The sequence below is a fragment of the Carya illinoinensis genome, chromosome 8, assembly GCF_018687715.1.
Source record: "Carya illinoinensis cultivar Pawnee chromosome 8, C.illinoinensisPawnee_v1, whole genome shotgun sequence".
NCBI lineage: Eukaryota > Viridiplantae > Streptophyta > Magnoliopsida > Fagales > Juglandaceae > Carya > Carya illinoinensis.
In genome coordinates, this window is record NC_056759.1 from 33,638,478 (window position 1) to 33,657,796 (window position 19,319).

General features: G+C 35.2%; 1 protein-coding gene and 1 pseudogene across 6 annotated transcripts; one reads left to right on the forward strand and one right to left on the reverse strand.

Moving 5' to 3' along the window:
• Positions 1 to 509: 509 nt before the first annotated feature.
• On the reverse strand, positions 510 to 11,267 carry LOC122274644 (annotated as a pseudogene).
• A 2,637-nt stretch (positions 11,268 to 13,904) lies between these two features.
• On the forward strand, positions 13,905 to 17,445 carry LOC122319143 (uncharacterized N-acetyltransferase ycf52-like). Of its 6 annotated transcripts, none has more exons than XM_043137076.1 (5): positions 13,907 to 14,717; positions 14,887 to 15,531; positions 15,740 to 15,798; positions 16,082 to 16,138; positions 16,961 to 17,445. In XM_043137076.1, exons 2-5 carry the CDS (start codon positions 14,962 to 14,964, stop codon positions 17,115 to 17,117), a joined length of 843 nt encoding a protein of 280 aa, XP_042993010.1. In that variant the 5' UTR covers positions 13,907 to 14,717; positions 14,887 to 14,961; the 3' UTR covers positions 17,118 to 17,445. The 6 variants fall into 6 exon arrangements, with proteins under 6 accessions (XP_042993012.1, XP_042993010.1, XP_042993009.1 ...); XM_043137075.1 differs by having other exon boundaries at positions 13,907 to 14,144; positions 14,583 to 15,531; XM_043137077.1 differs by having other exon boundaries at positions 13,907 to 14,144; positions 14,588 to 15,531.
• The last annotated feature ends 1,874 nt before the right edge of the window (positions 17,446 to 19,319 follow it).

Consider the following 19,319-nt stretch of genomic DNA (forward strand, 5'->3'; position numbering starts at 1 on the left):
ATTCTTAAAGTCATACAAAAAAAAAAAAAAAAAGATCTGAATAATTACCGTGAAGAATGAGTTTGGAGACTGCACAAGATGTTTGTGCTTGTGCTTCCTCTTCTCGAGCTCACCGGGAGGATTGAGTAGATCGATATCGTTTTGAAGAACCTAACTAGTCCAAGTTACAAGGAACCATCAAATAAAAAGAAAAAAACCATGAAAAGGTGAACGGCTATTTGGACATACATATCAGTTTACATTCTATAACTTAGGGTGTTATTTAGTAAAATTAAAGATGCACCATACCATGCTGTTATGGTTTTCAACACGCTGTGCATAGGGCAATTCAAAAGAGAGAGAGAGAAAAAAAAAATCCTGGACTTGAGATGAGAGGAGGCAACAGAAATTACTCCCAATGTTAAAAAAAAATATGTTTAATAGCAAAGATCACTTTTTTCAAAGAAGTACGAAAGATGAATGTTTTACATGGGAATACATGGAGCTTATCCAACTAATGTTCCCATTTTCTATATAACTACTGTAGAGGGAGTGTTCCTTTTGTTGTTGGCTAGATTTTGCTTAACAATGTCAAATTTAGGGGCTGCCCTATACCTGTACCTATGTGTTGCATACAGAAAAGCACACATATTGATTAAACTCAAAATTGTAAGCAGGAAATAGAAGTAATCGAATATGCCAGTATTTATATTTGATTTTTGCTACATACAAGCATAGTTGTGCACTAATCTGTGTACCAATACTAATTTATTCATATTTAAAATTTAAATTAATACTGTTTTCAATAAAATCTACTTTTTGACCAATCACATCATATTGATACACAGATTAGTACACAACTATACTTGCAACTATATTTTTCCTTTATATTTTGGGACAACCATGATGGCTGCCCTTTTGCTTCATTCCCAGGGACATATTTGATAATGGTGTTCAATAAAGTTGCTGCAAAGCAACCTAAACCCCCAACAAGAGCAGCATAAGCAGATCCTATGCTCTTCATGGCATCGGGGGCTTCCTCGTAGAGAAATTCTAGTAATCCCACTATGCAAAATACTTCAGCTATGCCAATCAGGCAATATTGAATCAACAACCAGTACGCAGTTAGGTTGGGCATTAGAGTCAAGAACTTAAACTCATACCCATGTTTTATTGCATAGTTTCTTCAGTACCTTTCAAAAATCCCAACCCATGCAACGGAAAGGATTGAAACTGCCAGACCAATGCCTATTCTTTGAAGCTGAAAAGGTCCATGAGGTTGACCAGTTATGCATCTCGATAATGGGACAAGTATCGAGTAATAGAGAGACAATATAAAAAATATGCTGAGCCCAGGAAATACTAGCATGCATGTTACCGGGAGTTTCAAAGGCCCCATGTGGGTGTTTAGAGTATAGGCTTGCTGCACTGAAAGGGTCAAATACTCTGTTAAGATTAAGTTAAGCATTATAATGCAAGCTGGTAGGGGGATAAGCTTTAAAAAGATCTTGACCTCCTTTACTTGAGTCATAGCACAAAGCCTCCAATGACTCGGATCAGCTCCATCTTCTTTCAGCTGCAAGGTGGCCTTGTCCAACCATCTGACAAAAGAGCTACATATGTCATGAACTGAAACTAATGTATTGGTAAACAAGTTATAGAGAGACATTTCCCCATCCATGTTTCGTTTGACTGTATACTATAGCAATGTATTAGATCATATAAGTTGAGTCAAAATTATTACACGTGTATAGTAGTTAGTTATGTTAGTTATTCTTCCATATGTGTATAAATAGACCTCAGATGCATGTAAAAATGTGAAGTTCATTCAATACGATTCAATACATTTTCTCTCCAAGATTCTTTTGCTCTCTGTTCTTTCTAGCATTTCATTTCTCTTTTGTTCAACTTGATATGGTATCAGAAGAATTCGAAGAAGATTCTGATATGAATTCGAATATTCCTTTATTCAATTTTGCTCGTCATTCGAATTCTGTGCACGAGGATTTCTCCAATCCATATTTTCTCCATCATGGAGAAAGCCCTAGATCTATCTTGGTGTCTCAACCTTTGAACGGTGAGAATTATTATACATGGAGCAGATCAATGTTGACAGCTCTCAATGCCAAGAACAAGACGGGTTTCGTAGATGCAACCTTTTCTTGCCCTACCAGTCAGACTGATCCATTGTATATTCAATGGTTTCGATGTAATAACATGGTCCTTTTGCGGATTCTTAACTCTCTTACACGAGATTGAAAGCTCTATGGGATGAATTTTCCACTGTAAAACCAATTCCAAGTTGTTCTTGCAATCTAGGCTACTCTCGTGGAGCTTTGAAGAAAGTAATTGATCAATATCAAAATGAATATGTTGTTCAGTTTTTAATGGGTCTCAATGATTCTTTTGCACACATTTGGGGTCAAATTTTATTAATGGACTCACTGTCATCCATTGACAGAGTTTTATTTCTTACTTTACAAGAAGAAGAGCAAAGAAAAGTTGTGAGATGTTCTGTGTTATCTGAATCTGCTACCTTGTTTAGCAAGAATGTGGCTGTTCCTACAACAAATTTCAAGAACTATCAAAAATCAAGATCTAAGCCAATTTGCACTCATTGTGGTCTCACTGGTCATACGATTGATAGATGCTACAAGTTGCATGGATATCCTCCTGGATATTGTCAGAACCTAAGAACAAGAACATCTTATGTGCATCAAGTTTCATTATCTTCCAATGTTTCTGATGAGGCATCCACAAATTCATCCACTCCTCAATTCCCATTTACCCAAGAACAATGTAAACAACTTCTTTCATTCCTTCAAACCTCTTCACAAGCACTTCCTCAACCAACAGCAATGAATGCTATGACAAATTCAGCCTCTAATTCTTTGAGTTTATCAGGTATGGTTAATTCACCTGAACCTATCTTTACACAGTCAAATTTCTGGATAATTGATAGTGGTGCTACTGACCATATGGTCAGTTCTCTTTCGCATCTCACTACAATTATTTCTATCGCAAATAATTCTGTAAAATTGCCAAATGGAACATGTGTTCCTGTGACACATATTGGAACTGTTCAACTAACAGAATCTTTGATTCTTCATAATGTTCTATATGTTCCTTCTTTTTCTTTTAATCTCATTTCAGTCAAGAAACTCACTGAAAACTCATGTTGTTTTCTTTTTCTTTCTGATTTCTGTTTCATACAGGACCTACACTCTTGGAAGATGATTGGAGTGGCTAAGCAAGTGGTTGGGTTATGTCTGTTGCAAGCATCTATTAACAATTCTAGTGCATTTGCTGTTGTTAATTCTACTGTAAACATTTCCTCCTTTGATCTTTGGCATTTTAGGTTAGGATATCATTCCTTCAAAAAGATTCAAACAATTCATAAGTCAATACTTGATATTACTACTCCTTCCAATTTCACTTGTAATATTTGTCCAATAGCAAAACATTAAAGATTGTCATTCAATGTTAGTGATTCTACCAGTAATAAAGTTTTTGATTTGATACATTGTGATATTTGGCGTCCTTTCTCTGTTGAATCCATTACTGGTTTTAGATATTTTCTCTCAATTGTAAATGATCATTCATGTTGTACTTGGGTGTATTTAATGAAAAATAAATCTGACACTTGACCTCTACTTCAATAATTTTTTACACTCATTAAGACATAATTTGGTATTAATATCAAAACAATAAGGACTGATAGAGGAGCTGAGTTTGATATCCCAGATTTTTATTCTTCTAAATGGGTCATACATCAACAAACTTGTGTAGCTACACCTCAACAAAATGGTGTAGTTGAGCGCAAACATCAACATCTTTTAAATGTGACACGAGCTCTTAGATTCCATGCAAACTTGCCTCTCATTTTCTGGAGTGAGTATGTTCTCACATCAGCTCACTTAATAAATAGAACTCCCTCCCCTTTGCTATCTGATAAAACACTATATGAAATTCTTTTTTCTAAACCACCAAATTATTCTAATATTTGAGTCTTTGGTTGTCTATGTTTTGCATCCACTCTAGCTCATAATCGTTCTAAGTTTGCATCTAGAGCTCATCCTTGTATCTGTCTTGGATATCCATATGGTAGCAAGGGTTACAAACTCTATGATTTAGAAACTAATACCATTTATTTGTCCAGAGATGTTATATTTCGAGATTTTGTTTTTCTTTTCAAAACTGGTTATGATTTTTCCACTAAATCAGTAGTCATACCAGTACCACAAACAGATGATCTTGTTTTTTATTATACACTCAGATAACCTCCAACCCAGATCACTCCCACAACCCAGATTTCAAACCCCATAAATGATCACATAAACAACTTACCTCCAACTGATTTTCAGTCCAATTCTGATTATGTTTCCTCACAACTTCCTACTAGAAAATCCACTAGAGTACATAAGCCTCCATCATATCTTGCAGATTATCATTGCAACTTAGCCAACTCTGCAGAGGCCACTTCATCATCTAACTCCTTGAGCAAAGGTTCAATCTCAGGTACTAAATATCCACTTTCCTCCTTCATATCATATTCTAACCTTTCTTTTTCTCATAAAGCCTTCACATTTTCTATTTCTTCTCACAAAGAACCAACATCCTTCAGAGAAGCCATACAACATAGTCAGTAGTGTGATGCTATGGCTGCTGAAATCAAAACTTTGGAAGATAATCAAACTTGGACACTAACTCACTTGCCTCCCAACAAGCAAGTTGTTGGATGTAAGTGGGTTTACAAAATAAAATACAAATCAAATGGTTTTGTTGAAATATATAAAGCCCGATTAGTTGCTAAGGGCTATACATAGCAAGAAAGGCTAGATTATTTGGAAACTTTTTTCCCCAGTTGCGAAGCTAGTTACTGTGAGATTACTCTTAGCCATTGATACATCTAAAAATTGGTCTTTAGACCAATTAGATGTCAACAATGAATTCTTACATGGAGACTTAGATGAAGAAGTCTACATGTCTCTTCATCCTGATTTTCATTGCCATTCAAGTGGATCTCTTGCTCAGGGGAGTTTTTGCCATGTGTTAAAGCTAATTCAAATAATCATCAGTTTGTGTGTAAACTGAATAAGTCCTTATATGGACTCAAGCAGACATCAAGACAGTGTTTCTCAAAGTTCTCCTCTGCATTGATGAGTCATGATTTTGTTCAATCTTTAGCTGATCCAACCTTGTCTACTCGACATAAAAATAGTTCATTCATTGCATTATTGGTTTATGTAGATGATATCATCATCACCAGTAATGAGGATGCTGCTGTAGCTGATTTAAAACAATTTTTTCACTCTCAATTCAAGCTCAAAGACCTTGGACCTTTGAAGTATTTTCTTGGTCTTGAGATTGTTCGATCCACCAAAGGAATTACTGTCTCACAGAGAAAGTATGCACTTGAGATACTTTCTAATTCAGGCTATTTAGCATGCAAGCCTGCTTCATTCCCTATGGATTAAAATCTGAGACTCTCCAAGATAGAAGGAACAACTCTTCCAGATCCACTCTGTTATAGAAGATTAGTGGGTCGACTCCTTTATCTAACAATTACAAGACATGACTTGTCATTTGTTGTTCAAATTCTAAGTCAGTATGTTGCAAGTCCCACTGATGTTCATCTGGAAGCTGTTCATCGTGTCCTAAGATATATCAAAAGTAATCATGGCCAAGGGTATTCTTCCCTTCATCTAGTGATTTGCAACTCAAAACTTTTTGTGATGTAGACTGGGCTGCATGCAGGGACACTAGAAAATCAATAACTGGTTTTTGTATTTTTCTTGGACAATCACTTGTCTCATGGAAATCCAAGAAACAAAACACAGTATCTAGATCTACAGCAGAGGCTCTCTATCATGCTATGACAACAACTACATGTGAGATCACTTGGCTGCAACACTTACTAAAGGACCTGTCTACGCCTTAGCTCAAACCAGCAGTGCTTTTTTGTGACAATGAGGCTGCTATTCATGTAGCTGCAAACCCAGTTTTCCATGAACGAACAAAACACATTGACATATTGTTCGAGAAAAATTACTGGCAGGAACTCTGAAAACATTGCATGTTTCTTCAATTCATCAAGTAGCAGACATTTTGACTAAGCCTCTTGGTTTCAATCTTTTCTCTAATATTCTCTCCAAGATGGGTGTTATTAACATTTTACATCCCATCCATCTTGAGGGGGAGTATTAGATCATATAAGTTGAGTCAAAATTATTACACGTGTATAGTAGTTAGTTATGTTAGTTATTCTTCCATGTGTATAAATAGACCTCAGACACATGTAAAAATGTGAAGTTCATTCAATACGATTCAATACATTTTCTCTCCAAGATTCTTCTACTCTCTGTTCTTTCTTGCATTTCATTTCTCTTTTGTTCAACTTAATACAGTGAAGGCCACAATTGCTCCAATTGTAACAGAGAGGTAGAAAAGGTTGAAAAATCTATCAAGGTGAGATTTGTAATCTTTACTTCTTTCATCAAACTGATCAGGCCCAAAAGAAGAAACACATGGCCTTATACCTGCAGCTCCAAATCCGGTCATGTAAAGGACAGTGTTGAGGTAAATCATCTGTCATCTTTTTACTGGCTCACAATTCCATAATAGGAGGGACAACTGATCAGATTTATCTTGGTTTGGCACAAAGATGCTCATGGTTAGGCATAAGGTTATATTACATAGTATGCATCCAGCCCAAGTTCACAATGTCAGAGCTCACAAGCAAATCATTCAAACCCAGCATGAAGTAACATCAAATACGGACTGCTCAGCCACAACACAGAAGGATGAAAAAGGATGATTGACATAACTATTTGTTCCTTCTTCTGCACCTTTAATTGTTATTTTCATTTATTGTAAATACTTTCCTTTTATAATGAGTTGTAATCTATTCTAGGAATATTCTTCTATTAGTTTGTTAAGATAAACGTGTATATGAGGACCTTAGCACTATAAATCCCTGAGGTAATGAAATGATTCTTCACTGATTCATAGCTGCTCCTGGGACCCATGTGAAAACCTCTCTACACGTTTGTGCATTTCTTCTTCCTTTTATGGTTCCTTACATGGTACTAGAGCTTGAGAGCTAATTTCCATGGATGATCACCATGAAAATTCGGCTAGTTCTTCTCCCACCCATTCTGACTCCTCCTCTCTTCATACAAACCCAACATCAAACACCTTCTGTGCCAATCCCATGGCACGTTATCTAAATCTCACAAACCATAGCAACCCCTTTAGACCGGACAATGGCAACAACCCTGCCATGATTCTCATCATCGACCTTCTCACTACCGATAACTGCACCACTTGGTCTTGAGCAATGAGTCGTGCCCTTCGTGCCAAAAATAAGCTGGGTTTTATCACCAGCCACATCCAATGCCCCACTGGACCAGCCGATCCTCTCGCTAAACTCTGGGACTGTTGCAACGACGTGGTGGTGTCGTGGATTCAGAATTCGATTAGCCCATCCATTAAGTCAAGTGTTGCATTTGTGGATGATGCTCATGAGCTTTGGCTCGATCTTTAGGATCGATTCTCTCAATAGAATGAACCCCGTATTTTTCAGCTCAAGAGGTCTCTCACCAGCATTCTCCAAGACAATAACTCTATAAGTGTTTATTATGGGCAACTCAAAACCCTATGGGATGAGCTTTACATCTACGACCATATTCCTATTTGCAACTGTGGCTCCATGAAAACTCTTATAGATTGATATTAGCGAGATTGTGTGTTTCAATTCTTAATGGGATTGTATGATGTTTACTCTAACATTCGTGACCAAATCATGCTTTTAGAACCTATGCCATATGTTACTAAGGTATTTTCCTTAATTCAACAACAAGAAAGACAACACCACCTTGTTAACCATAGCCCATCCCCTAACTCAATGGCTTTAGCCATCAAGAAACCATTCACTACCTCTAAATTTTCACCCCAATCACGACTCAACTAGAAAACCAACAGACCCTATTGCACTCACTGCAAAATCACGAGTTATACCCTTGAAACTTGCTTCAAAATTGGCAATGTTGAAGCTCCTGTGTGTTCCCACTGCCACTTGATTGGACACATAGCTGAAAAGTGTTACAAACTATATGGCTATCCACCTAGCCACAAATTTTTCACCAAATCCCAATCTCCTGCTATGTTTGCTACCCAATCCACCATTTCACCCTCTCTTAACCTCAAGGCACTCAGTGATGATAAAGTGGGTTTGACTAAGGCTCAGTTTCAGCAACTTATGGCTCTACTTCAACCAATGGATGCTCCCATTGCTGCTCAGCATTCGACCAACCAGATTTAGTTCAACCTTCCCTCCATTTCCACCTTTTCTAGTATTTCTCTGTGCTTATCCACTCACACACACAACCCACGAATTTCCACTGATTTCCCTTGGATAATAGACACGGGTGCAACAGACCACATGGTCTGCTACCCCTACTTCTACCACCCATACTATTTCTCTCTCTGTAAAATTACCCAATGTAACTGATGTTTCAGTCACAAAAATGGGCAATGTCCAAATCACTCCTTCCATTTGTCTCACTGAGGTATTATACATTTATATGTTCCATCTTTTATCTTTAACCTGATTTTAGCCAAGAAACTTGCTATCTCACTTACTTGCTGCCTTGTTTTTTTCTCTGATATTTGTTTCATTCAGGATCTTGTCTCTTGGATAACGACTGGGAATGGTGAAGTGAGAAATGGCCTATATCACCTCTTACATGCTACAGTTTTCTCTTCCAGCCTAGCTAACATAGTTTCACAGTCTTCACATAAATCTTTTAAAATTTCAGCTTCCATTTTGAGTGATGTTATTGCTAATGACCTTTGGCATGGTTGCCTAGGTCATCTTTCATTTTAATATCTCAGTTTAATACATGATCCCATTGTAAAGAAAAATATTTCATCTCTAAATAGAAAGCCTTGTTGCATTTATCCTTTAGCTAAATTGCACCGTCTTCATTTTCCTACTAGTCACCATAAAACTTCTCATTCTTTTGAAATTATACATTGTGATCTCTAGGGTCCCTTTTCCACCATTGCATATGATGGATCAAAATTCTTTTTAACTATAGTTGATGACTTACCCGTACCACATGGTTGTATCTCCTTAAACATAAATCTGAAACCAGAAAATGCATTGTATCATTCACCAATCTGATTGAGACCCAATTTAACCTTAAAATCAAAATCTTAAGAAGTGATAATGGGAGTGAATTTCACATGACTGATTTTTTCAATACCAAAGGTATTATTCACCAGAAAATTTGTGTTGCCACCCCTAAAAAAAAAGGCGTTGTAGAAAGAAAACATCAGCATTTGTTGAATGTTGCTGGAGCTCTAAGGTTTCTGGCTGGTCTTCCACTCCAATATTGGAATGATTGTGTTCTCAGAGCCACTTACCTCATAAGTAGGACACCCAGCCCACTTCTTCAAAACAAAACCTCATATGAGCTCTTATTTAACTCACCTCCAAATTATGCCCACCTGAAAATCTTTGGTTCCTTATATTTTGTATCTGCACTTGCTCATGGTAGGAAAAAGTTTGATCCTAGAGGTCCTACAAGCTGTCTTACTTTTTTGTGATAATCAAGCAGCCCTAAGCACATTGAGCTTGATTGTCACCTCATCCGAGATAAGATTCAAGAATGTAGCATCATCACCTCTCACATTGCTTCTCAATCTCAAGTAGCTAACATTTTCACCAAGTCACTGCCTGCATATCTTCTCAACTTACATTGGTCCAAGATGGGAATAGTGAATCTCTATTCTCCATCTTGTGAGGGGCTATTACATAGTATGCATCCAGCCAAGTTCACAATGTCAAAGCCCACAAGCAAATCATTCAAGCCCAGCATGAAGGAGCATCAAATACGGACTGCTCAACCATAACACAGAAGGATGAAAAAGGATGATTGACTTAACTATTTGTTCCTTCTTCTACACCTTTAGTGTTATTTTCATTTATTGTAAATACTTTCCTTTTATAATGAGCTGTAATCTATTCTAGAAATATTCTTCTGTAAGTTTATTAAGATAAACATGTATATGAGGACCTTAGCATTGTACTTCCCTAAGGTAATGAAATGATTCTTCACTGATTCACAGCCGCTCCTGTGTGAAAACCTCTATGCACGTTTGTGCATTTCTTCTTCTTTTTTTGATTCCTTACAAGTTATTCCTATCAAACCGTCCACAAAAAAGAAGAGAAAATTTTGATAATTATAATCAGCATGATACCCTTAAACTTTGAAAGTAAATTAGCTGTTAGAAAGACATATAATTTCAGTACATGAAAACATAATAACTATGTAGCCCTCGCAAATGACTGGAAAAAGATAGATTTTATAGACGTGTCTATATACTTATCCTACTGCAAGATAGACTGTCGTGAAGATTGTTATGGTCCAATGTCAAACGAGATATGCATCAGCTAGGAAACCACCAAGGATAGAGGATGCTTGTGATATCCCTAGGAAAATGTTTACCACTTTTGATGAACTGGAAAAGGGTCTATACATAACATAGAACATGAAGGCCACCATCTTAACCGAAAGGCCAAAATAAGCCATTCTCTCTACCATCTCATTCCCTGGACAAATAAAGACTCAAGTTCACTTTCATTTTTGATCATTTCTGATAATTCTTTAGCCAATAAAGATATGCTTTATGCATCTACTTGAATTAAAACCAGAGTGGATTGATCCTTCATTTGCTTACAAACTAGAGATTTGTAAAGGAACTCGTCATTTTCCATGAACAACAAGTTAACAACAAATGTGAGAACTATCATTTTCAAATAATATTGAAAAAGGAACTTGCATACCGAATATGAAGAAGGCGGCAATCCAGCCACCGGTTTTTGAAAGATCGGCAATAGGTTTTCCATAAATATTAACCGGTGTAGTTCCTCCAGTGTAAACTCGCCCAAATTTCGTCCGACTATCATTGGATTCAGTGAAGTAGATTCCAAGTTTCTTTCTCGGAACAGAGTCAGAATTTCCATCCAAAGTAGTTGGTGTGTGACTGTCAATCCCAAGTTAAGGTAAAAAGTAAAAAGTAGGTAAAAAGTAGAGTTGTGAATAGTAGTAAAAAGTACGTAAAAAGTAATAATAAAGTAATGAATAGTAATAAAAAGTAGATAAAAAGTAAAGAATAGTAGTAAAAATAGATGAAAAGTAATAATAAAATAATAAATAGTAGTGAGAAGTGTTGAGGATACCTCAACACCCAAACACACCCTTAATTTCTTCGGTAGCCATTCCTTAACTTCCTGCAAAGCCAATCAACCATAACAGATTTCAGATGTTATACACACCAACCACCATAAACATACCTTACTATATAAGAAATCAAATAAGAATATTGGTCCAATCTAACCCAGAAGGTGATCAAGCATTTCAAAAAGAAGGCTAAAGCATAAGAAAGTGCACGCTTTCTTTCATGATTGCCTGACCTCTTAGGGCAAGCAACGTAAAGAAAATAGACCTATCATTTACAAGGAAGTAAGCTACACAAGGCACATATATATTAGGCTTAGGATGGAACTGAGGCCGAGGTATATTAGCTTCACTTTTCAGTATTTAGTCTTCACTGACTTGATCTGCATGCAAGAAGAGGCTATATTTAAATAATTAATTTTTTTCATATCTAAATATTAAAGATCAGAAGTGATGGAATTAAGAAGTCGATATTCTCGAGACAGTTAGCCTGCATTTTGGATCCAAAGAGTCATGGAAAACATTAAAGGAGATCCAACCAACACGTGAAAATTTACTGAGAGAAAGAATTAAATGCAATAAATAGTCATAATAAATATAGATTTATAGAGAATATATACAGATAGTTGTATACAGATATGTATGGGCATATTTATCCAAGGATTTAAGGTTATAAACTCAACCAACAATACTGTATCAATGGCTCATTTGTATTGTCATTGGTCAATGAGGGTTCTAACAGAGTTGAAACTCAAAACACTCTGTAAGGAAAGTTCTTCAGAGGCGACATTAATGGCGGCCACCTTCATTTGCCTTTTACGACCACTAGTATAATAGAATAGTAGGTTGACTAATTTGAGTGTAAAATGTGGTTAGACATCCATATCTTTCAAAGGACAAATACGGAATACAAAAAGTCTATTTCCACCCAGTGTGGGGAACCCCCACGTACCCGTCCCTCCACGTGAAAAAATTGAAACGGTGCATTTTATGTTTAACCCAAATGATGAAATGCCAATATTCACGAACAGAGCAAGGTTCACCTTCTTCGTCTACCCACAAACAGAGCAAAGGTTGGGTCTTCTTCTCATCTTCTTTGTCTATCTACATACACGAACACAGGTTAGGTTCTTCTCATCTTCTTCTTCATCTCTCTTAGAGGTGAGATAAGAGAGATGAAGAAGGCTCTAGGGCTAGGTTTCATTTCATTTTTTCGAGTTCTTATCCCTCATTTCTCTTCTTCAGCTGAGTTTGATTTGTTTTTTTTTTTAATTAAATATATCGACTAACATGCCACATTAGCCGATTCCCCAATGTACGAAACACCGGGTACCTACAGTAGGATTGGAATACATAATTATTTTTCATATCTCTAAGCCTAGTTTGGTTTGGTATAACCAAACGAGTTCGACTGGTGGATTTCTTTCCAAGTTGGAGTATTGAAAGAGTCAGAAAATCCCAAAAGCTAAGAGCACTCTCAGTGGCTCATGTATAATACAAAAAAATATAAAATATTTGAAGGAATGTTTATAAAATGAGCTCCATCCGATTAGGTAAAAGATTTTGTAAAATACAAGTTGCTATAGTAACCTGCTACATGTTGCAAGTACTGTTCATTCTTCAAATAATTTTTTTATTATTTATACTTTATTTACTCCCCCATTTCTTTTTACTTTTTTTACATTTCAATACAAATTCTTTTTGTTGTTCATCATTTAAAACACCTCTATTTTATTTTTTTTCTAAAAAAATCTTGGAAATATTATTTGTCCAATTTTTTTCATATTTGATTTTATTTTTTATTTTTATTTAACTTATATAATTTTGTTTTGTGTTTATAGGACTGAATTATATTACATTATATATAATAATATATTGTAAATATAAAAAAAATATGGATATTACAAATTTATTAGTAGAACGGAAATGTTTAAAAAAATATTATTTAAATGATATGAAGAAAAAATAGATAAGCTGATATATGGTCTATTGTAAAAGTCAGTATGTAAAATAAAATAAAATAAAAGTAAATTTTGATGATGTATTTTAAATAATAGGATGGCTCATGCATTTTGGTTATGTAATTCAATGGCTCATGCATAATACAAAAAATATAAAATATTAGAAGAATTGGTCACAGAAATAACTTCCATCCGATTATGTAAAAGAATTTATAAAATACAAATTGCTACAGTACCCTCTATATGTAGTGGGTACTGTTTATCCTTCAAATAATTTATTATTATTATTATTTATATTTCATTTACTCCCTTATTTCCTTTTACTTTTCTTTATATTTTAATACAAATTCTTTTTATTATTCATCATTTAAAACACATCTATTTTATTTTTTTCTAAAAAATATATTGGAAATATTATTTATCGAATTTTCTCATATTTGATTATATATTTAATTTTTATTTAGCTTACTTAATTTTATTTTGTGGGTATAGAACTGAATTATATTACATTGTATATAATAATATTTTGTAAATTAAAAAACATATAGATATTACAAATATTTTGGTGAAAATGAATTGTTTAAAAAAATAAAATAAAATATTATTTAAATGATATGAAAAAAATAGATAAATTAATGTATGTATATTATAAAAATTAGTATGAGCAGAAAAAAATTGATAATATATTTTGAAGAAGAGAATGAGTAATGCATTTAAAAGTGCTCTTTCTCAACAAAAGAAAAGTGCTCTTTCTCAACAGCAGAGAATTATCTCTCTCTCAATCATATCCTCGACCAAAGTAACCTTCTTCGAAGCTGTGAGAGAGAGACGTTTATCTCTGGTTTCCCTTATCTCTCCGGTGGATTCAGGACTGTGACCTGAACGTCATTCGATAATATGGAGGCAGTGGATCATCGAGGATCACACTGACAGCAACTTACCGCAGCCGTTCGTCCAGGTTAGATTAACCCTGCTATGTAACACGTCCATGTGGTTGTCTGGCCGACAGGTGTGGTAAAATTGTTTGGATTTTAAGAGAAGTCTAGCACACCACAAGTTTGATGAAATTCTCATCGTAACACAACAAGCTAGTGTTGGGTTATTGTATTTTTTTTTCGTTTTTCTAAAATTTCCTACTGTTTGAAGCACCTGAATCAACTACAAACCAATGTCGAGTTTATTTTTAATAGCTTAATTCGTGTCTGTTTAAAATGTGAATAATTTCCTTGGGAATACTTGAAACTACCAAAAAAAAAGAACTTTACTTGGGAATGGGGTAAGTCTTTTCCTTTTTCCCTCTTTAAATTCGAATTGGTTTTTCGATTCTGAAAAATAGTCTCTTTCTGGGTTTTGCGAACTTGCGTCTCTCTCATTGTCGGGGTTCTGACGTTTCCAGTGCAGGTCACTCGCGTCTATCTTCGTTTCACCCATGTATCTTCTGAGGATGAGTTGCATGCGTTTAGCCAGTTTGGTCGTGGATGTGGTTGCCATTTTTTTCTTTCCAATTATATTTTGGATCTCTAATCTATATGTATGTTATTTATATGCTAAATTTGGTTCATTTTGGTCTTTTTCGGTGAATGTTGATATCAGATTTGGCTGTTATCCACATTCATGTGGAGTAAAAATTTCCATGCCCAATAATTTTGCTTTTGTCAATAGAGCATCTATACATAATTTTTGAATTGTTATGTACGTAGATGACCTTCCTTGGATTGTTACAAATGCAAATGGGCTGTGATTGACTCTCTATAGAGTGAGAGAAAGAGAGGGATATGGATTTTGTGTTTGGAGGTTGCGTGCAACAAGCACAACAAGCTTATCCGTCCAGGTGCATGGAACTAAGATGGGTTAGCAGCAGAAGGAAAAGAATAATTGACAAGGAAAAGAGAGCACTGCTGCCAAAGAAACCATTAATACCACCGGCATTAGTCCCAATATATGTATCCACAATCCCGTCGCACGTAAATCCTGAGGAGCTGAAAGACCTCTATAGTGCCTCCAATCACTCCTGCCACCGATTCCCCAGCTATGTGGACTCTGAGGGCGCAGTCAGAGTTGAACCGGTGGACATTCACAAGCTCAGCGTAGCTCTCTCCCACAGCTCTGTTGTCGTCTCTGTCTTCTGCAAACCAACTGATGTTTTATGTGCTACTGAAACGTGGTCCTCGTCGTCAGCTTCTTCTTCTGCTCCTCTAGAAGACTTGATAAAACCAAGAAAGACATTGGGTCTGGGAGATTTGTTCCAAAAACTGCTGCCGGTAACACCATCCAATGGTCAGCTGGTGGGCTTTGGCCGTGCTGTTTCTGATTTTGGATTGACTGCTTCCATTTATGATATCATGGTATGTCCCGACTACTACTATTTTCATCATGACGATTAAAGGGTCGGATTCCGTTCTTACTTGCACCAATCTTATAGGTGAATAAAGGGTTGCTTTCTACTTCAGATTCTATACTAGTTTACAAGATTAAAATGGGCCCATCCATTTTTACTTTCAACTAGATATTAACATTTACATATATTTATAATCATGCTTCAGTGGCTCCCAGGTTATCCCTTCATTACGGGGAATGGGAATCGGCAGGATTATTGTTAAAAGAATTGTAAGGTAAGTCGGTACTTTGTTATAAAAATGTAACTTGAGCTCTTATGAGTACTTTTCATTTTCTCTAGTATTGGTAAATTTAAACTTTTTTTATTCTGCTCAAGTTACTTTTATCCAGTTCATCTAACTTGTTCTTGGACATCGATATTGTTCTTCCACTTCTGCTGCTCTGAATACTGGCAACTGTTGGAGGAATCAACTCATATAATCATATGATCTTTAAAACATGATTATTCCGTATCGTTCATACTCTCTCTCTCTCTCTCTAACATTTGACTTCCTTCAGAATGCTTGCAAGCAGTGACATTAATGACATATCAGCAGTTTGCTCAGAGAATGAGAGGTAATTTTACTGATTTGCTTGAACTTTAAAATATCAATTCTGTGGTCTAACTTTCTTTTCTTTTGTAAAAATTGCCACTATCCAGGATTGGTTTCATTCACTAAACCAGATCAGTCTTTACCTCTAACAAACTACGGCCTATCCACACATACACAAATGGAAGAGGTTGATAATTGATATCAACAATTCTCGTCAAAGATGGAGTGGCATTGTTTTTATGAACATTCTTTTAGTACTAGAAAATTTTATTTTCTTGACAATTGCACGTTATTGAGCAATATTTCCTAAACTATTGAATAAAAAATTATATATGTTATATCGGTACTCCTATCGATATATATAATATTTTTATTCATCAAAAATAAATTGCGTGGGGTCTAGTCTCCACCCTCTTCTATGCCCCTCTATTCATCCAGAAGAGGGTGGAGGAAAAAAAAAAAAAAACAATCTAACAGACCTGAGTTTGAAGGTCCCCATCCTTAATCCACATATTCTGACATTGATTGAAACCATGATCTCTGCAAACAAATCGGTTGTGATGCAATCTGTACAGATAAGTTGTTAGAAAATTGAAAAACTCGAAATTGACATAAAAAAATTGTGAGAATGTCATGACAGGCCAAACTTAAAGTTCCCTTGTCAAGGCTGTAGGTCTCTCCTGTATTACCACTGGAGATTGGCCATCTTGAAGTTAACAAGCAACATAACCATACATGTCCATATTCTGTATTGCATGGCCAGATATTTTCCCAGTGTGACAGATGAGCTAAAAGCTTGAGTTTGTATTTCCTGTCTTGTTGATCTCCCTAAATGTTTTGTCAGATTGTTTTTCAAAGCATGCGGATTTGGAGATGACATTTTGGGATCCACCACAATGATATATTCGAGGAATGCTTCCACTCATCACCAAGGCAATCAAATAGTTATACGTGCAGGTCGAAAGCTCTTGTTAGCTCCTCCACATAGAGAAGCCCCTTAATCTCTGAAGGCTATTGAATCATTAAGTTGATGTGCACTGTACCCTCAGCTGATGCATTACAAGGCAAAAATGATAAAGAGTTTTTCTGCTTTATTAGAAATTCATGTATGAAATTATAGGAATCAGGACATGTTAGCTAACACAGATTTGTGGAAGTCATTCTTGTTGCTGTCTGGGATGAGTATGGCATGGCTTAAGGGATTTAATTGAGTAGTCGGTATTCATTCTCCTGACTGTTTACTTGTATCATGTAAATTTCAAGATTTATTGTGGCCTTTGAATCTCTTTTATATCAATTTCATTTAAGCTTGTATGACCATATGCTAAATAATTCTTGCATATGCATTTTTCTTGATTTTTGAAAGTACTTTAGATGCTTCTGCATCATCCATTATTGACAGTCGCCATATTTTTCAGATTCTCCATCTCCAGAAAATCAGTCACCTTAATTTTTGGATTCTGTCTAATTTGTATTGAAGCAATATATAGACATTGTCCCTCAGTCTATCTACTGCTTCGTTCAAATTGTTACTTTCCGTATGTATTCCTTTTTAACAACCATGTAATATAGGTGTTTAACTCCACATCTTGGATTGATATCATTTCTACTTCTATTTTCAATGAATAGTTTGTAATGATATCAAAATGAAAATTCTTCCAAAATTATGGTGAGATGATACTATCTCTAGACATTTTACTTTTCTGAGGTGCAAACCCAAAATTCTGTGCATGGATGTCCAATTCATACTTATGGGGTTAGTGCCAGATTGGTTTTGGTGTAAAAGGTCTGTTGCTATTTGCAAAAAGCTAGTTGTCAAGCCGATTGCAGTTATCCTGTTTCCTCATCCTCACTCCCCCCATGTTAGCCATAACAGAAAGGGATGCAAAACATCTTCATTTTATATCTTCAGTTTCCCAATAATGGCTTTGGAAGAGGTTGTGATTCACTAATGTTTAAGGACTTCATTCATTTGCATAAAGAGTTCATGATGAGATTCTCGACATCGTGAAGTCACTTTTCTCATTTGAAAGATCGGTTGGAAAATTGTTTGAAGTAGTTTGATATGGGTGAGCTGAAATATTGAGTTGAAGATGAAATATTAAAATATTATATTTTAATATTATTATTGTTTTGGGATTTGAAAAAGTTAAAAAAAAGTTGAATTATTTATTATATTTTGTATGGAAATTTGAAAAAGTTATAATGATCAGATGAAAATTTTGAATTTGAAATGAAAATTTTTTATTAGCAAACCGAACCTTAAGTTGCATCTTCTGAGATGGGCAAAGATTTTCTAGCTCTGTTATGTAAAAAGTGGAGGAGACTCATCCATTTTATTTTTTATCCGTCGTTGAGGATATCTATCTATAAACAACTTTGAGCACTGTGGGTTTGTGGCATATTGAATGGTGAAGCTTGCTGAGTGAAGATGGGGGACTTAATTTTGATGGAAAATTACTGTAGTGGTTTATAAGGTTTGATCATTTTTCAGTAGATGTTTCACAACAATCCCCGATGTGGTACTCATATCACAAAGAGAAATGGAATTTACAATTCTAGCCTTCTAGGGTGTACAAATCTCACGTTTTTCTTAAAAAAAAAAAAGATAAATCTGAAATCTATATAAAAAAATTATTTTTTAATAATAAATTCAAGTAATTATACACACACAATACATTTCACAACAATGTTGTAAGTTGAGGATATTTTTATAAAATAATATTAATTTTATAAGATGTTTTACAAAAATACCCCTCATGATGTCAAGACGTGTGTTTGAACCTTTTCAGTAGGCTTTGCAACATAATTGATTGGTGACCAAGCAAAGAGAGTTTTACTTAATAAACACTAAACCCCTATCATGACTTTGCTACAATTTTTAAGAGCATTTAATTAATTAAACTTTTTGGAGGGAGAAGATGACTTTAATTAATTAAAGATAGATAGATGGATTTGCGAGAAATTCAATTCGATTCTATGAAAAGAAATGTAGATATATAAACTATTCTTTGGAGAAATTACGTGTCTTTATTATAAACACATCGGATATGTACGTGACGTGGTTATTAATATCCGACTTACGATCTAGCTCCAATGAAGGTTACCATATTCATATTAGTCATACTGTTTACAAGTCAGCACGCGAGTACATCAATCACTGTAAAAGCATGCATATTAGTCATAAAATTTAAATTATAAAT